Source organism: Amblyomma americanum, chromosome 1 (assembly GCF_052857255.1).
Source record: "Amblyomma americanum isolate KBUSLIRL-KWMA chromosome 1, ASM5285725v1, whole genome shotgun sequence".
NCBI classification, from domain to species: domain Eukaryota; kingdom Metazoa; phylum Arthropoda; class Arachnida; order Ixodida; family Ixodidae; genus Amblyomma; species Amblyomma americanum.
The window spans coordinates 20138459-20152952 of NC_135497.1; the positions used below are offsets into that span (position 1 = coordinate 20138459).

A 14494-nucleotide genomic window follows, 5' to 3' on the forward strand; every position below is an offset into this window, starting at 1 on the left:
CGATTACACAAGATTGATAACTTGTCAGGAGCGGAGAACACCAACTGTACTTTCACGCGGCTCATTATCCTCTTTTAGATTGTGAGAAAGGGTGTGGCAATATGGTATAACAGTCACTTTTTGTTTGTTTTTCTTTTCTTTCTCTGGAATAGGCTCTAAGTTCGGCCTTTCCGAAATGAGACATTGTATGCTTCAGCAACATCTGAGCCACAGAAAGTAGAAAATAAGGCGGGTAGCCTGCTCCCTTTAGCCTGTTGCACTGATTAATAGAACTAGACGCCGTACAATGTGTACAGGACTTTTTCAGTGTGTTGGAGAGGCATAAGTTAGCGATGGCACATTTCACTATTTCTGAATGCGCTGAGTGGTACGGAAGGACCTGTTTTTTGCATCGTGGTTCATAGGACCAGCAGGTGTGACGTGCCTGGAGGTGCAGTTTTATGTCCAGGAATTGAATAGATAGACCTTCTGGCATCTCACGAGTTATGGTCAAGGGAGGTAAGGTCGTGCTAAAGCATTTTAGGATTTCTTCCACACTGGCGTGAAAGATCTGTCTGCTTACACTTGTCAAAACCAAATAGTCGTCTACGTACCGAAAAATTTTAACCACAGAGAAACCTCCCAGAATCTGAGCTAGCTCTCTGTACACTGATGCCAGAAAGATGTCGTTTAAAATTGGTGCGACGCAAGAGACTATAGGAACACCCGTTTTTTGAAGGTATACGGTTCCATCCTAAGAGCAAAATGTCCAGGATAGGTACATTGTTAACAGTTCAAGGAACCCTTGCACAGACACCCCTGAGGCATTTTGGAAATCTACTGAGCCTTTACGGTCTATGCACTGTTCTACGTATAAAAGTAACTTGTCTTGGGGGATAGAATAATATAAAATCTTTGACAGTGTGGCCGGGAGGGGGCTTGGTGTCATCGAGGGAAATACTCGTGGATGGCGACGACAGAAAGAAGCCTTTTTAAGCGTGCAGCGGAACGTGACGAAGCTTTCGCGGCCTGAACAATGGCGCATCTAGCTATGAGCGTGGAGCTTATGCAGGCAAAAGCTAGAGAGCTTGCAAAATAAAAAGGGATCCCGTGCTCTGCGTTCAAAGCGAGCAAGCACTGGATCCATTGCAACATGTGCCGTGCAGGCTTTTCACTACGCCGGCGGACCTCGATTTCACAGAAGCTGCCTGAAGCGTTCGAAGAGCTGCTTGTGAGTTTTCAGCACCACGTTATTTTTTTCTGTGCAAGTCAAAGAACTTTCTGTTGGACCAAATAGGCAATGCCGATCAGACGCCAGTTTACCTGGACATGCCATCACCCCTCACCGTACACGAGAAGCAGTCTAAACAAGTTAGCGTCCGGTCCACTGGCAACGAGAAGACGCGAGTTACAGTATCATGCATGGCAGATGGCCGCAAGCTCCCCCGTTACGTGATCTTCAAGAGGAAAACAATGCCGAAAGGTGAGGAGCTGTCGAAAAATGCCATCGTGAGATGTCATGAGAAAGGGTGGATGAATGAGGATCTAGTCTTGGACTGGGTAAAATCCGTGTGGTGTAGGCAACCTGGTGCACAGTCTCTGCCATCCATCCTTGTTCTGAATGCATTTCGTTGCCATTTGGCCGACTCGGTGAAGAGGCTGCTACCGTATTTACACGATTGTAAGTCGACCCTTTTTTTGAAATTTAAAATTCCGAAGTGGGGGGCTCGACTTACAATCGTAACGAAACCTTGAACTACCAATAAAAGCAAGAAAAACAATCTATCAGGGACGCTACAGCGATGTTAGAAGTTTTTGTTTGCTCTACGGCTCCAAGCGTAGCATTCAGGTATTCCGCGGGCTTTTTGGCCAGGATTTTTCATTTTTTATTTTTACTGCGCACACCGTTACCCACCACGATGGTTCAGTGCTACTGAACAGGATACCCGGGTTAGAACCCGACCGCGGCGGCAGCGTTTCGATGGAAGCGAAACGCAAAGGCGCCCGTGTGCTGTGCGACGTCAGTACAGCAGGTTAAAGATCCCCAGGTGGTCGAAATTATTCGGGAGCCCTTCACTACGGCCCCTTGTTCTTCCTCCCTTCTTTCACTCCCTCCTTTATCTCTTCCCTTACAACTGGGTTTCCGCCGATATTTGAGACAAATACTGCTCCAGTTCCTTTCCCCCAAAACCAATTTCATTTCATTTCACTTGCGGGAAGGGCCGCTGTCCCGCTGTTCCAATCACGGAGTCTGCGCCAGCGCCCGGGAGTGTCGCTAACTGATGGAAGAGCCGCTATTTAAGTTGGTTGTGCAATACGTAACAGCGGTGCTTCTGGGGAATGCCGATGTTTGCTGGAAGAGCCGACGACCCGACACCGATCACTCTTTGTTTGGTGGTGCTTGGAGTTGGTGCTTTTGACTCGACTGCCGGCCGCGTGCTTCGCCATGAGCTCTCCAGGTTCGACAAGCATTCGGCGCTCATTCACTGCAGCGTTCAAGAGGGAGGCCATCATTTACGCCAAAGAAACCAACAACTGCACGGCGGGCCGCAAGTTCGACGTTTCTGAACGGTTGGTACGGGAGTGGCGGAAGCAGCGAGACAAAATTTTTGATTGCGACTCCAAGCGAAGAGGTTTCCGCGGGCCGAAGTCGGGACGCTTTCTGGAGCTGGAGGTCAAGCTTGCAGCGTATGTCACCGAAATACGTGATCAGTCCCTTCCAGTGACATGCGAAATGATCACGCAACAAGGCCGGGTCTTTGCTGCGGAAGCTGGAATTACTTCGAACAGACTTCAAAGCCAGCAGGGCTTGGGCTTCGAAATTTATGAAGAGGGCTGGCTTCTCTCTTCGTTGGCGTACTAGTGTATGCCAGAAGCTGCCTGCTGCGTACGAGGAGAAAGTTCTCGCCTTCCATAGGCACTACCTCAAGCTCCGCGACTCACGGTGATACCTGCTCGGCCAAATCGGCAATGCGGACCAGACTCCCGTCTACTTCGACATGACGAGCAACACAACAGTGAGCGTGAGGGGAGCTCGCGAGGTTAAGCTTCTCACGACAGGAAACGAGAAACTTCGGTTCACTGTTATGGTATCATGCTTGGCAGATGGCACAAAGCTCCGACCGTACACCGTCTTCAAAAGAAAAACTATGCCAAAGGAAATGTTCCCGAAAGGTGTGATTGTGCGAGTGAATGAAAAATGCTTTATGAAGGACGACTTAGTTATTGATTGGTACCGTCGGGTGTGCCTTTTGAGGCCAGGGGCATCCCTCAAAAATCGCAAACCGACCCTCCTCGTGCTGGACTCATTTCGCGGCCACCTTACCGCGAAAGTGAAGGCAGAGCTCCGAAAAGAAGATACAGATATGCTGGTGATTCCCGGCGGTCTGACGGGGCAGCTGCAGCCGCTAGACGTCGGCATTAACAAGCCATTTAAGGACTTGCTCCGGCGAGTACAACAAGTGGCTGGCGGCAGAAGAGCGGGAACTTACGCCAACGGGGCGCGTGAAGAGAGCCTCCCTGGTGGCTGTGTGCGGATGGGTGATTTCCGCTTCGGCGGCCATTCCACGCGATGTCGTGGTGCGGTCATTTAGGAAGTGCGGGCTTTCCATGGAGGACGATGTGCTGTGGGATCGCAGCGGCAACGATGACGACAGCAGTACCACTGAAGATAACTGAAGTGAGGATAAATAGCCCATCTATGCAATAAATTTTCGTTTTTGAAGCGCTCCACCGGTGTTTTTTTTCCAGACATGCGATTGGGGGGGTAGACTTACATTCGCGTCAACTTTTTTTTTTTTTCGGACATGCGATTTGGGGGGGTCGACTTACATTCGAGTCGACTTACAATTGTGTAAATACGGTACGTGACTGCCGCACTGAACTCATGATTCTGGGTGGGATGATGTCACAACTACAGCCCCTTGATGTTTGCGTAAACAAACCCTTCAAGGACGCAGTCAAGTGGTGCTACGCAGAGTGGATGCACTCAGGTGAGCCTGCAGTGACGGCAACTGGGTGGCTGAAGCAGGCTTCGCCAGCCATGCTGTGCAAATGGATCGTGGACGTGTGGGCAGCCATCCCAGAAGATGTTGTGCGCCGTTCTTTTAAGAAGTGCGTCATCTCGAACGCCTTCGATGGCACGGAAGATGATTACATTTGGAATGATTTGTCGGACAAAGAAATGTACGAAGAAAGCGCTGCTGAAGATGAAAGTGATTGAAGTGAAGCGCGGGACGCGATTAGAATAAATGTCTTCTCTGAGCTTTCGTCATTCGTATTATATGCAGGTAAAAGTCTTTTTTCCATTTCGCGACTCTAAAACTTCACCTCGTATTATATTCGGGTTCGTATTATAAGCGGGTTTTTACGGTACTTGATTAATTCGAAAATGTGGATGATGCAGCCGCTTTTCGAGCACAGGTTTCAGGAGATGGATCACCAATTCCAGAGAGAGAAAAGAGAAAAGTTCTCTTTCTGGTCGATAATTGTCCTGGACACAGTCATGCCATCCGTCTTTCTGCCATCCGTCTGAAGTTCCTACCAGCAAACACAATAACAAAGGTGCAGCCTACGGATCAGGGAGTGATAAACAGCTCAAAGAGGCATTATCGTTGCTCTCTGCTACAAAGGATGCTAATTTGCATGGCGAGCAGTAAGAAATACACAGTGAACCTGTTAAGTGCTCTCCACTTACTGAGAAGTGCCCGGGAGCAAGTTAATGAAGCCAACACTGCCAATGCCTTCCGCCACACAGAGTTTATGGCACCTAGTGACTGCTCAGCAGAGAACGACTGCAATACTTTGAGTAAGGCCTGCCCTGCGAACTTAGAGCAGAGAAGCATTGTTTCTATGCTGAGCAGTAAGGGGGTTTCTGTTGACATGAGTTCATATGTCAGCATTGATGAAAGTGTGCAAATGTGTAGGGATGACACTCTGGAAGCTAGAAGCTCTAAACTCCATTTCGTACACCAGGTGCAATGCTATCAAAGGTACGGAAGTAGTCCGCACGAGAAAAGAAAGGCAGGCGAGTTACTCCACGCTTGTTCTATGGCTGAGTGGTCTAAGGCGCAAGAAATCGACAGCGTGTCGTCAGCAATAAGATGATGATGATGATGAATTTTTATGGCGCAAGGGCATCAGAGGCCAAAGAGCGCCATGGCACAAGGTGTTTTTTCGTCTTCCCAAGGTGGGGTCAAAGACCCATTTCCCAAGCATTTCACCCTAAATAAGCCGAGCACCAGACCAGGGGAAAGCTTGTACCCATTGTATCACCGGTGGGTACCCGGTGGCACTGGGGACTGAACCCTGCACCTCCCGCATGCGAGGCGGATGCTCAACCACTCGGCCACCGCTGCGGTCCGTCAGCAATAAGAGTACATTTAACCAAGCTCATGACAAATGTGGCATATAGTAAACCTGCAGGCAAAAGCATTTACTATGTTTCGCTCACCACAAGGAATGCACTACTATTTGGTCGCGGATGCAGGCAGGGCAAACAAAAGCGCTAGCTTTGACAGTGTTGCACTTGTTGTATGAAACTGAGTATGATTGAAGAGGTGCTCGACCTAACATCAGAAACTGCTGCTGATGATGACAGCAAAGATGTTATCCCTGAAACTGCGCTAGTGGCCTCTGATGCAGCTGACGCTTGCCTGGATACTTTAGTGCAGTTTTTCTAACAGTGTGGGGGCATTGAAGAATATCTTAGAAAGTTAAATGAGATGTCTGCTTTTGTAGCAGCCAGTGAATTTTCACGACAGACACACAAAAAAAAATAACAGACTGGGTAACAGTCAACAGTGCCTGATCCCTTACTAGTGCAATGCGTAGTAGACCATCAGTAGTCCAATAAATGCTTATATTGCAGTTATTTTTTTCCTGAAAGGCCATTTCATCCATTTATTCTCATATACAAGGTATTTGGGCACACTCTGCAAGCTCAAACATTTTTGGAAGCACTTCTGTCTAAACAAACTTCTGACAAGACAAACAATTTTCACGGTCCCTTGGAGTTCATTTTCAAGGCAGTCTATTATAGTTCATTGGGGCCACCTCACAAAGCAAATTGTTCACCACAGCTCCAACACATTTCTTTTTTTTTTTTTCAACTTATGCCTCATGGCACACTTCTCGAATAACAAAAAAAAACTGCAACTAAAGCTAAAGTTTTTCCCCCAAGGGTGGCACTGTGTGCTTTAATGCTGCCTGTGTGGCTTTCTGCTCCTATGCTTCCTCTCCTGCTCCAACTGCAGCTGCACACCCTCGAATGCACCAAGAGAGCAGAAGAGGGCACCACACTACGAAAACTGCAGTTACAGGAAAGCAGGACCATTCTTTGGAATCCCTTTGAGGGTCCTCTAAGCAGCGTATAAAAAAGAGATACATACCTTTACAACTTCTAGATCTCCTGCCTTTGCAGCTTCTAGCAGCTGGAATTCCACATCTGCACTGCTTCTTTGAGGCTCTGCACGGAGTTGAACATTTAAATCATCCATTTGTGAGCGTACACTGAAGGGCACAGATCTTATTCTGCTGACTGCTGTTGCTAGCGCACATGTTATCTATTTGGTCCGGGCTTTTCAGGCGCTACAACACCATGGACATAACCACACAATAACAGCATGTTTGACGGACCAGAGAGCAGGACACTGTTCCATCAAATGTGCTCTAGTTCTGAAAGTCAAAAACCAAATCACCGAACATTTTGTATTGTGGATAACCACAAAGCTAAAAATATCTGCAAGCATACAGTAGATGTACCCTCTTTGCTGCTACTGCATGAGCTCTACTTCCTTACTAGCCCCATCCTAGCTTATGCTTTTGCATGGAGCAACTGTCACCCTTGTTGACAGCAAAAATGCACACCCAGTTTCACTTTCTCTTGGAGCTTGTGTCTGTATGTTATGCATCACTACGCACACATTTCTGTCATCACCTAAAAAAGCATTACTGTTTTTTTTATTATGCATAGGACATTTTCATTTATTACATTTTGTATAATTTGTAATGTCACTGATTATAACCATGTGCTAATAGTGATTATAACCATGTGCTAATATTGAAATTTTCAAGCACAAATGAAATACAAATATGAAGAAATAATGGATCTGAATATGGAATCGAATATCTGATCAGCATAAAAATTTCATAAATAAATAAATAGGCAAATGTTGTTGCCTTTATTTATTGCCTTTATTAGCCAGATTTACTTAGCACCATATAAAAAAAATGATGCGCACAAAAATTTATACTCATTGGTTAGACAACATAACAGTATGCAGCCTGTAATGTACTCATGCAAAATGAGTGACAAAACGCAAGCCATGAACTGGCACAAAACTACATGACAATTAAAATAAAATAGCATGATAGATAGTAAAACTTGACAACCGGGGATCAAAACAAATGCCCAAATTACCTGAAAGTCATGCTACCAAATGCCCTCCCAGAAGGAAGCTCTATCATACAAACAACAAACAGCCTGTGATAAGTGCACAATTTTGGTGTGCAAGAAGAACAACGCAGATGCAAGGAACAGGAAATGCACGTGAGTGTCAGAATGGTGAGACCGCTTTTGAAAAGAATAAGACATGCCAATTAAAGGTGCACTACAGAGGAATCCGGACTCGTCTTTTTATCCCGGTAACTCGATCTATACGTTGCCAGCATTCTTAGAAACTTTCAATTACTACTGTCCTGTGCGGCCGATTGCCCTAATTAAATCGAATTAAACGTCCCGGCTCCCGCCTTTTTTTTTTAACTCAACGCGGTAGGTAGGCGGAGTCAACCAATGCGTCAGCCAGTCCCGCGGCAGTTTGCCGCTCTGCCATTGGCGAAGTGATACGTAAATCAAAGAAAGAGTCCACATGTATTTTTATTTCCATGGGCCTAATTTGCAGCTATATTTATTGTCTGCGACTGAAACTGTTTATTCACAGAAACCTAAAAAAACAAAATAAAAGCAAACGCGAAGCTGCCACGGGACTGGCTGATGCGTTGGTTGACTCCACCTACCTACCGCGTTCAGTTCAAAAAAAGGCGGGAGCCGGGACGTTTAGTCCGACTTAAATTAGGCAAATCGGCCGCACAGGACAATAATTTGGAAGGCTATTTTTTGACCTAGTGGCAAGGGTCCTCCTATCGTCATCACGACTGCCATGCAACAGATGGAATACCTGCGCAATCACTTTCCCTGCCACTGACATCTAAACTCCGCTCCCTTTTGGCTACGCCATACGAAATTTCCAACTGGGCTTTACCGCATATCACAGTTGACTAAAACAATATGGCAGACCATTCGCTAGAAGGGTTGTGAAGCCAACAGGACGACTGCCATCAGTGTGGGCGGTAAGTATGCAGTGCATTATGAAATAATAAAAAAATGAATGTCACTTTAGCATTGCACTTGTTTGAAATGGGAGGTTGGCCACCTTGTTTTTCTGTTGTGTGTACTATGTGGGAAAGCCCACTAATGGAATTTCGTAGCTTAGCAGCGTCCAGTAACACAAGTAGCGGAATGCGACCAGTCACACGATGCATGGTGCTGTATAGCTTATAACTTGCGTCATGTAAACCTATAAGATCATGCATTCTATAATTATGTATGCTTGCTGCATGTTGTCATGGAGCCATGGACTCCGTCAAGCCCATCTTTGGGCTTTTTGTCTGCAGTTCTAAACTCCACTGATGTTGAAATAAATTGAATTGAGATAAACAACAGAGATGAAAGCAACTAGGATGCTTTAGTACCATGTTCCTGAATTTTAAACACGACCTTTGGATAGTTTGTCCAGATATTGTAATTTTGCATCGTCGAAAAATTACATGCACGTTAGAATCAAGTATGAAAATAAACTACTGCAGCAAGACCTTCTTTGTTGGTGCGGTAGTTTTATTTTCGTACTTGATTCTAACGCGCATGTCTTATTTATAAGTTTTTTTCCATAAATAACGGTGTGCGCTAGAATCAAATAAATATGGTATTTGGAAATTTCCGAATATTCATTTTCCGCATCGACCATGAACCAAATACCAGATACATTCGAACCATATTCAAAATATTAAATATTCGCTCACCCCTAGATATTGTTCTGTTTTTTTTTTCTTTCTTTCTTGCTCTTGCAGCTTTGGCATCGCTGCAAGTTTCCCTTCCCTCCCTTCCGTTAGCATGATTCTTCAGCTATTCCAGAGTGGCAAAACTTGTGCCATTCGCTGTTTGTGTGGTGAAGTCTCACACATGACGGTGCAGCTGATAAGAGGGTTCCACTGCTCCCGTGTCACACCATGTATGATTCAGGGCAGTCACCATTTTAGAGCAGTTTTGCTTGCATGCTCACAATAAAGTGTAGATACAAATGTGTAAAATACCGCAGAACCCTAATAATTCGCGGATAATTAAAAGAATTTCTGCCGTCCCAGAATTTCTAACGTAAATTTTGCCAAATAATTCGCACCAGCATTCTGCACCAGCCTGCTTAATTTGAAGATTTGCACCAACAGGCGGGAATGCGTAATCCCGGTTTCACCACAAACCCAGTGAAGCGACAGCCCCTCAACGCAGTGAGACGCCACCACATAGTAACACCGATGCTTGACAGGTGAGGTGTCCCAGTCCCAGACAGTTACTGCACATAAACAGGCCTACGATACGGCTCGCGGACTGCCCGCAGAGGAGAAGATGTGCTTCAGTGCAAAGCAGCAGGACATAAGGACATACCGGTTTCAAGGTCATGTGCGCTTGGCACTGTCATTGAAGTATTCTCCACTCCTAGCAGCATCAGTGCATGTCCCACAACGCGATCATTCTTCCACCACACCTGCGACGGATTGGCTGCGCACCACAGCGGCCTGCGCTGTTTCTTTGTGTAATGTGCTATGGTTACGAGATCAGGGGTTCAGGTTACTAGCGTCTCCAATTACTTAAACTATTAGCAAACTTCGTCCAAAGAAAGTATCGTGTTCCCAGAACAAACTCTTTTGCCTGGGCCCCTCTTTTTTTTTTTGCTATACTCGGCTCATTCGAAGTCCCATTTAATCAGAATATTCACAGTCCAAATGAATTAACAAGGTTTTACTGCAGCCATTGTCTTAGACATGCGATTCCCACCTCAAAAACAGGAGACCATTACCGAGTCTCAGCCAATTAAATTTACTAACATACAAGCGGCTCTTTTCATTTTTTTTTTTCGGGTCATTCGATAATTCGAACTTTTGGATGATTAAAACATTTCTTCTGGTCCCTTGAAGTGCGAATTAAACAGCTCCGTACTATTTTAACGTACTAATGAATACAATTTCTGAGAAAGGCTTTTCCCCACCTAAAGGAGAAAAAGAAGAGTAACCCAGCTGGCAGGCTAGGAAGCTCACCGTGCAACAGCTGCTGAACAGCATCACTGGCCAGCTGTGCTGCTGTGCAGCCTTGTACGCTGACTATGCCAGGGTCAGCCCCACCCGAGAGGAGCAAGCGGCAGGCCTGTACATTTCCTTCTCGGGAGCACCGGTGCAGGGCAGTCTGCCCTAAGCTGTCCAATGCGTTCACCTGCAAAAGAGCACATTCTTTGAAGAGTACCCTGTAAACCAGGCATCCTCCAAGTGGGTTCCCCACTCACACCTTAACCCCTCTCTGACCACCACTGTACAAGGTAGACATATGTTTCCCATTTTTTAGTGGGAGCAACGGTGGTTGCGTCACAGCAACCGCTACTGTTAGCAGCAGCTACATGCTAGATATCGCCCATGGCTTGGCATCAGTTCTACAAAAAGCGTGCCAAACAAGGAAGAAGTTGCCAAAGTAGGTGAGCAGTGTCTCTGCAATCACGTCAGTACTATTTCAGACTGAAATCTCGCACTGTTTATGATGTTATTGCTAGTATATACTGCTAAGCACTTAAGAAACTGCCACACATCGAAGGTAAATGGCTATTCCTGCCAAGAATTGTTTTTAGGCACAGAGGGACAAATGTGTCCCGCAGCACATTGTTGTGTCCTCTGCCACGCCCTGCCCCGCTAAGCCGGAGAACCGTGAAGTCAAGCGGTCCCTCATACCTCGAACAACTCTCCTTTATTCTTAGTCCGTGATGGGTATAAATACAGATGCATGTGAGAGCTGACATGATAAGGCATGTGCCTAGCATGATCTAGGTCATATAAACACAACTGCTGAATACCACATTTTCCCCCTCAAAAAGAGTGACTTAGTAACTAACAACTGGAAACCCTATAAACACTCAATGTTTTTGATAATCTTTAAATCGCGATGGTGGTCTTCTTTGCCTTGTCGAATGCTTCAGTTCTGGAACGTCCCTTTCAACAGGTGTCCAAACAGATGACTGTTGAGGTTGGTCGTACCTTTCCTGCTGTGGCTCGCCAAATGGTGTTACTGCTTCAGGCGAACAGCTTTTTGCAACCGTGGGTGGTGTAAATGGTCGAGAGCAGGGCACCAGGCGATTCAGATTCCAGCTGCAGCATCGTTAAGTTTGCAGGTGTCTTGACCACATTAGCCAACAATGATGAACAGCTTTGAGTAGCTCAAAGCGCCCTTAGACACGTGATCTGGCAACTTGACTCGCATCGGTTGACCTGTTCTTAATGGCGAATGCTTCGCAGCGCGTCGACTGTCAGTGTAGGTTTACTTGCTTATTGCTTTTGTGGTCCTCTGCTGCAGATGGACTTCATCGCTGCCTGCGGGTCTTAGAAAAACTGTTTACCTGGTGCTCCTACAAGATCCAGTTTTGTTCTGGGATGGCGGCTGTGAAGGATGGAAGACTTCACTCCTGTGGTGGCATGCGGTGTGAAACAGTAGACTCCGAGGTATTCGGTGACTGCTTCCTTCAAAGGCCAACGTTCTTGTGTGCAGACTTGAGAGTACTCTTTGAGTACCCAATTAAACCTCTTTCATATTGTGGGCCAGCGCAAAACGGACAACGGACCTAGGAATTAAAGAGAAGACAACACGGGTGCTATCTGCGCCCGTGTCGACAGTGCCAGCACTCGTGTCGAATATGCATAGGTGATGCCGCATTACTTGAGAAAACTCAAACTCACAGGCAGTAAACTGAGCATCATGATCACTCACAATCTCGTCTGGATATCCTTCCTTGCTCAAGATGCTTCGCAGAAAGGAGATGATTGTTGCAGTAGTCACTTTCGCAGAGAAACAAACCTCTGGCCACTTGCTGAAGTAATCGATGGCCATAATAGCAAAATGACAATCTGCAGGTACATTCGGAAAAGGGCCCACAATATCAAGTCCTAGGTTTTGCCATAGTGCCGATGGGAATGCAACTGGCTGCAGAGGTGGTGTCACCAGTTTTGCAGACTTGTCAACAGATTGGCATACCCCACAAGATGCAATCAAATGCTCTACTTGCTTGCACATCGCAGGCCACCAGTATTATTCACATAGTTGCTGCTTTGTCCTTGTTATTCCCAGATGGGACTTGTGGGCTGTGTCAAGAAGCCATGCTATGAGGGACGAAGGTGCAACTAAATTGTCTTCACGAAGCAGGAGGTCTTCAACAACCGAGAACTCGGTCTGCGCCTAATAAAACGGGACTGCCTCGGCAGGCAACATCTTCACTGCAGGCCATGCCGAAGTCATCCACTTTATAACCTGTTGCAACAGCAGGTCTTGCATTATTTCAACGACAAACTCTGCGTGAGCAACGCATGTTGAGACAGCACAAACGGTCTCCCCACTCTCTTCCTCCTCCACACGAACAGGGAGGGGCATCCTTGAAAGAGCATCACCAACAGTATTCTTGTCACCCTTCTGGAATTCAAGCGTAAAGTTGTACGCCAGGAGCCTGGCGTGCCACCTTGCAATCCGGAACGGTCAGCGACCTACCCCCTTTGTACTTAGGAGTGTGACCAGAGCCTGGTAGTCAGTGAGTAATATGAATGGACGACCCCAAAGGTATACTCTTCAATATTCCCATGCCTACAAGCAAGCAAGGGCTTCTAGTTCCCCAATGGAGTACTTCTGTTCCTGTGGGGCAAGCCTGCGAGAAGCAAAATCAATCGTTACTGGCTCATCATTTCTTGTCTGTTGCAACAATGCTCCTAAGCCATTGGATGAGGCATCCGTAGTGACAATAATGCCACCAGCAGTATCAAATGACACCCGCAGGATCACCCGCAGGATCAAAAATCGCATAGTCAGGTACAAACTTGGCATAATAGCCTACCATGCCCAAGAATGAGCCCAGGGTACTGACATCTGTTGGCAATGGCGCAGCCTTGATGCCGTCGATGTTTCTTTGTAAAGGGCGTATCCCCTTGTGACTGATCCCGTGGCCAAGGAAGTTTATTTCTTGTATACTGAAAATGCATTTGTCATTCAGCTTCAATCCAGACTTTGCAATGAAGTGCAAAACTTGTTCGCATTCCTGGAAGTGTTCCTCACGTCTGTTTCTATACGCAATGACATCATCTATGTAGCACAAAGTGTTTTTGCAGTTCTGCAAAATAGTGGCCATCATTTTCAGAAAAGGAGACGGTGCTGATACAAGGCCAAAGCAGACGCGCTTGAATCTGTACAGTCCACTATCGGTTATGAAGGTAGTCAATTCTCTGCTTTCAGGGCTCAGCAGGACTTGGTCATATGCGGCTGCTAGATAGTACGCCTTAGCTGTATTCTAATGTACTAAATCCCTGACACTGCTATGTCAAAAAAAGCGCTCTTTTAACTCAAAAAGCCTATTTTTAAAAATTGCGTAAGGTCTTAGGTGAAACACCCTGTATACAGATGCATATGTTAGCTGACATGAAAAGGTGCGTGCCAAGCGCCACCAAGGTTATATAAACACAACTACTGAATACCACACAAATCTCTTCATGCGTGCAAAAAAAAATTTTTTCCTGTGTCTTAAAGTCTATTTGGGCACCAGAAAAGCCTCTGGACTAGTTCTATAGCTGACCAATTTCTTATGCACCTGAAGAGACACTGAGCAACAGAATACCAGCTCGCAATCACAAAAAGACCATTGTTACTGAAAACAAAGCTCTGATAAGGTAGAAAAAAGCAATAACTAAAATACAGGTATTGCCACCACAGGCAAACCTCACAAGCACAAGCGTGATGACGAACACACTGAAAAACCACAAATCTTCTAGACTGACAAATCTGCATGAGGGTCTAAAGTCTTAATACTAAACTAAGTTTTGTTTCAAAACTGCTAGTGCAATTTTACCAAACACGAAAGATCGAAAAAATATTACCTAAATATTGGAAGCGAAAGAAAACCTATACCTCGAAGCGCCACAGGCAGCCTGTTCTGTATTGTTTCAGCACTTCCCGGCTCACCTCAACTGAAAAGTGGACACGCTCGCTGGGATTAAATCCCAATAACACAGCAAATAGTCATTATCAATAGAATTTGGGCACTTTTGAAGGGTGTGTGTCCCAGAGGATAAATTTATAGACAAGCCCTGGCTCTTGAGAATGGCTCTCAAACACTTGAAAATGCATGCCCACAGGGCACTTTCACACTGACCACTTTCATCCTACAAAAAT

General features: G+C 45.9%; 1 protein-coding gene across 1 annotated transcript in view; it reads right to left on the reverse strand.

Annotated features, from left to right (window-relative positions):
- Nucleotides 1-14494, reverse strand: part of Tnks (tankyrase) — a 169715-nt gene that overhangs the window by 61522 nt on the left and 93699 nt on the right. Inside the window, exons 10-11 of the mRNA XM_077643796.1 lie at nucleotides 10348-10519; nucleotides 6369-6445 (exon numbers count right to left, since the gene is read on the reverse strand). Of these exons, the coding sequence (XP_077499922.1) occupies nucleotides 6369-6445; nucleotides 10348-10519 (249 nt within the window). The remainder of the gene's footprint in view (nucleotides 1-6368; nucleotides 6446-10347; nucleotides 10520-14494) is intronic.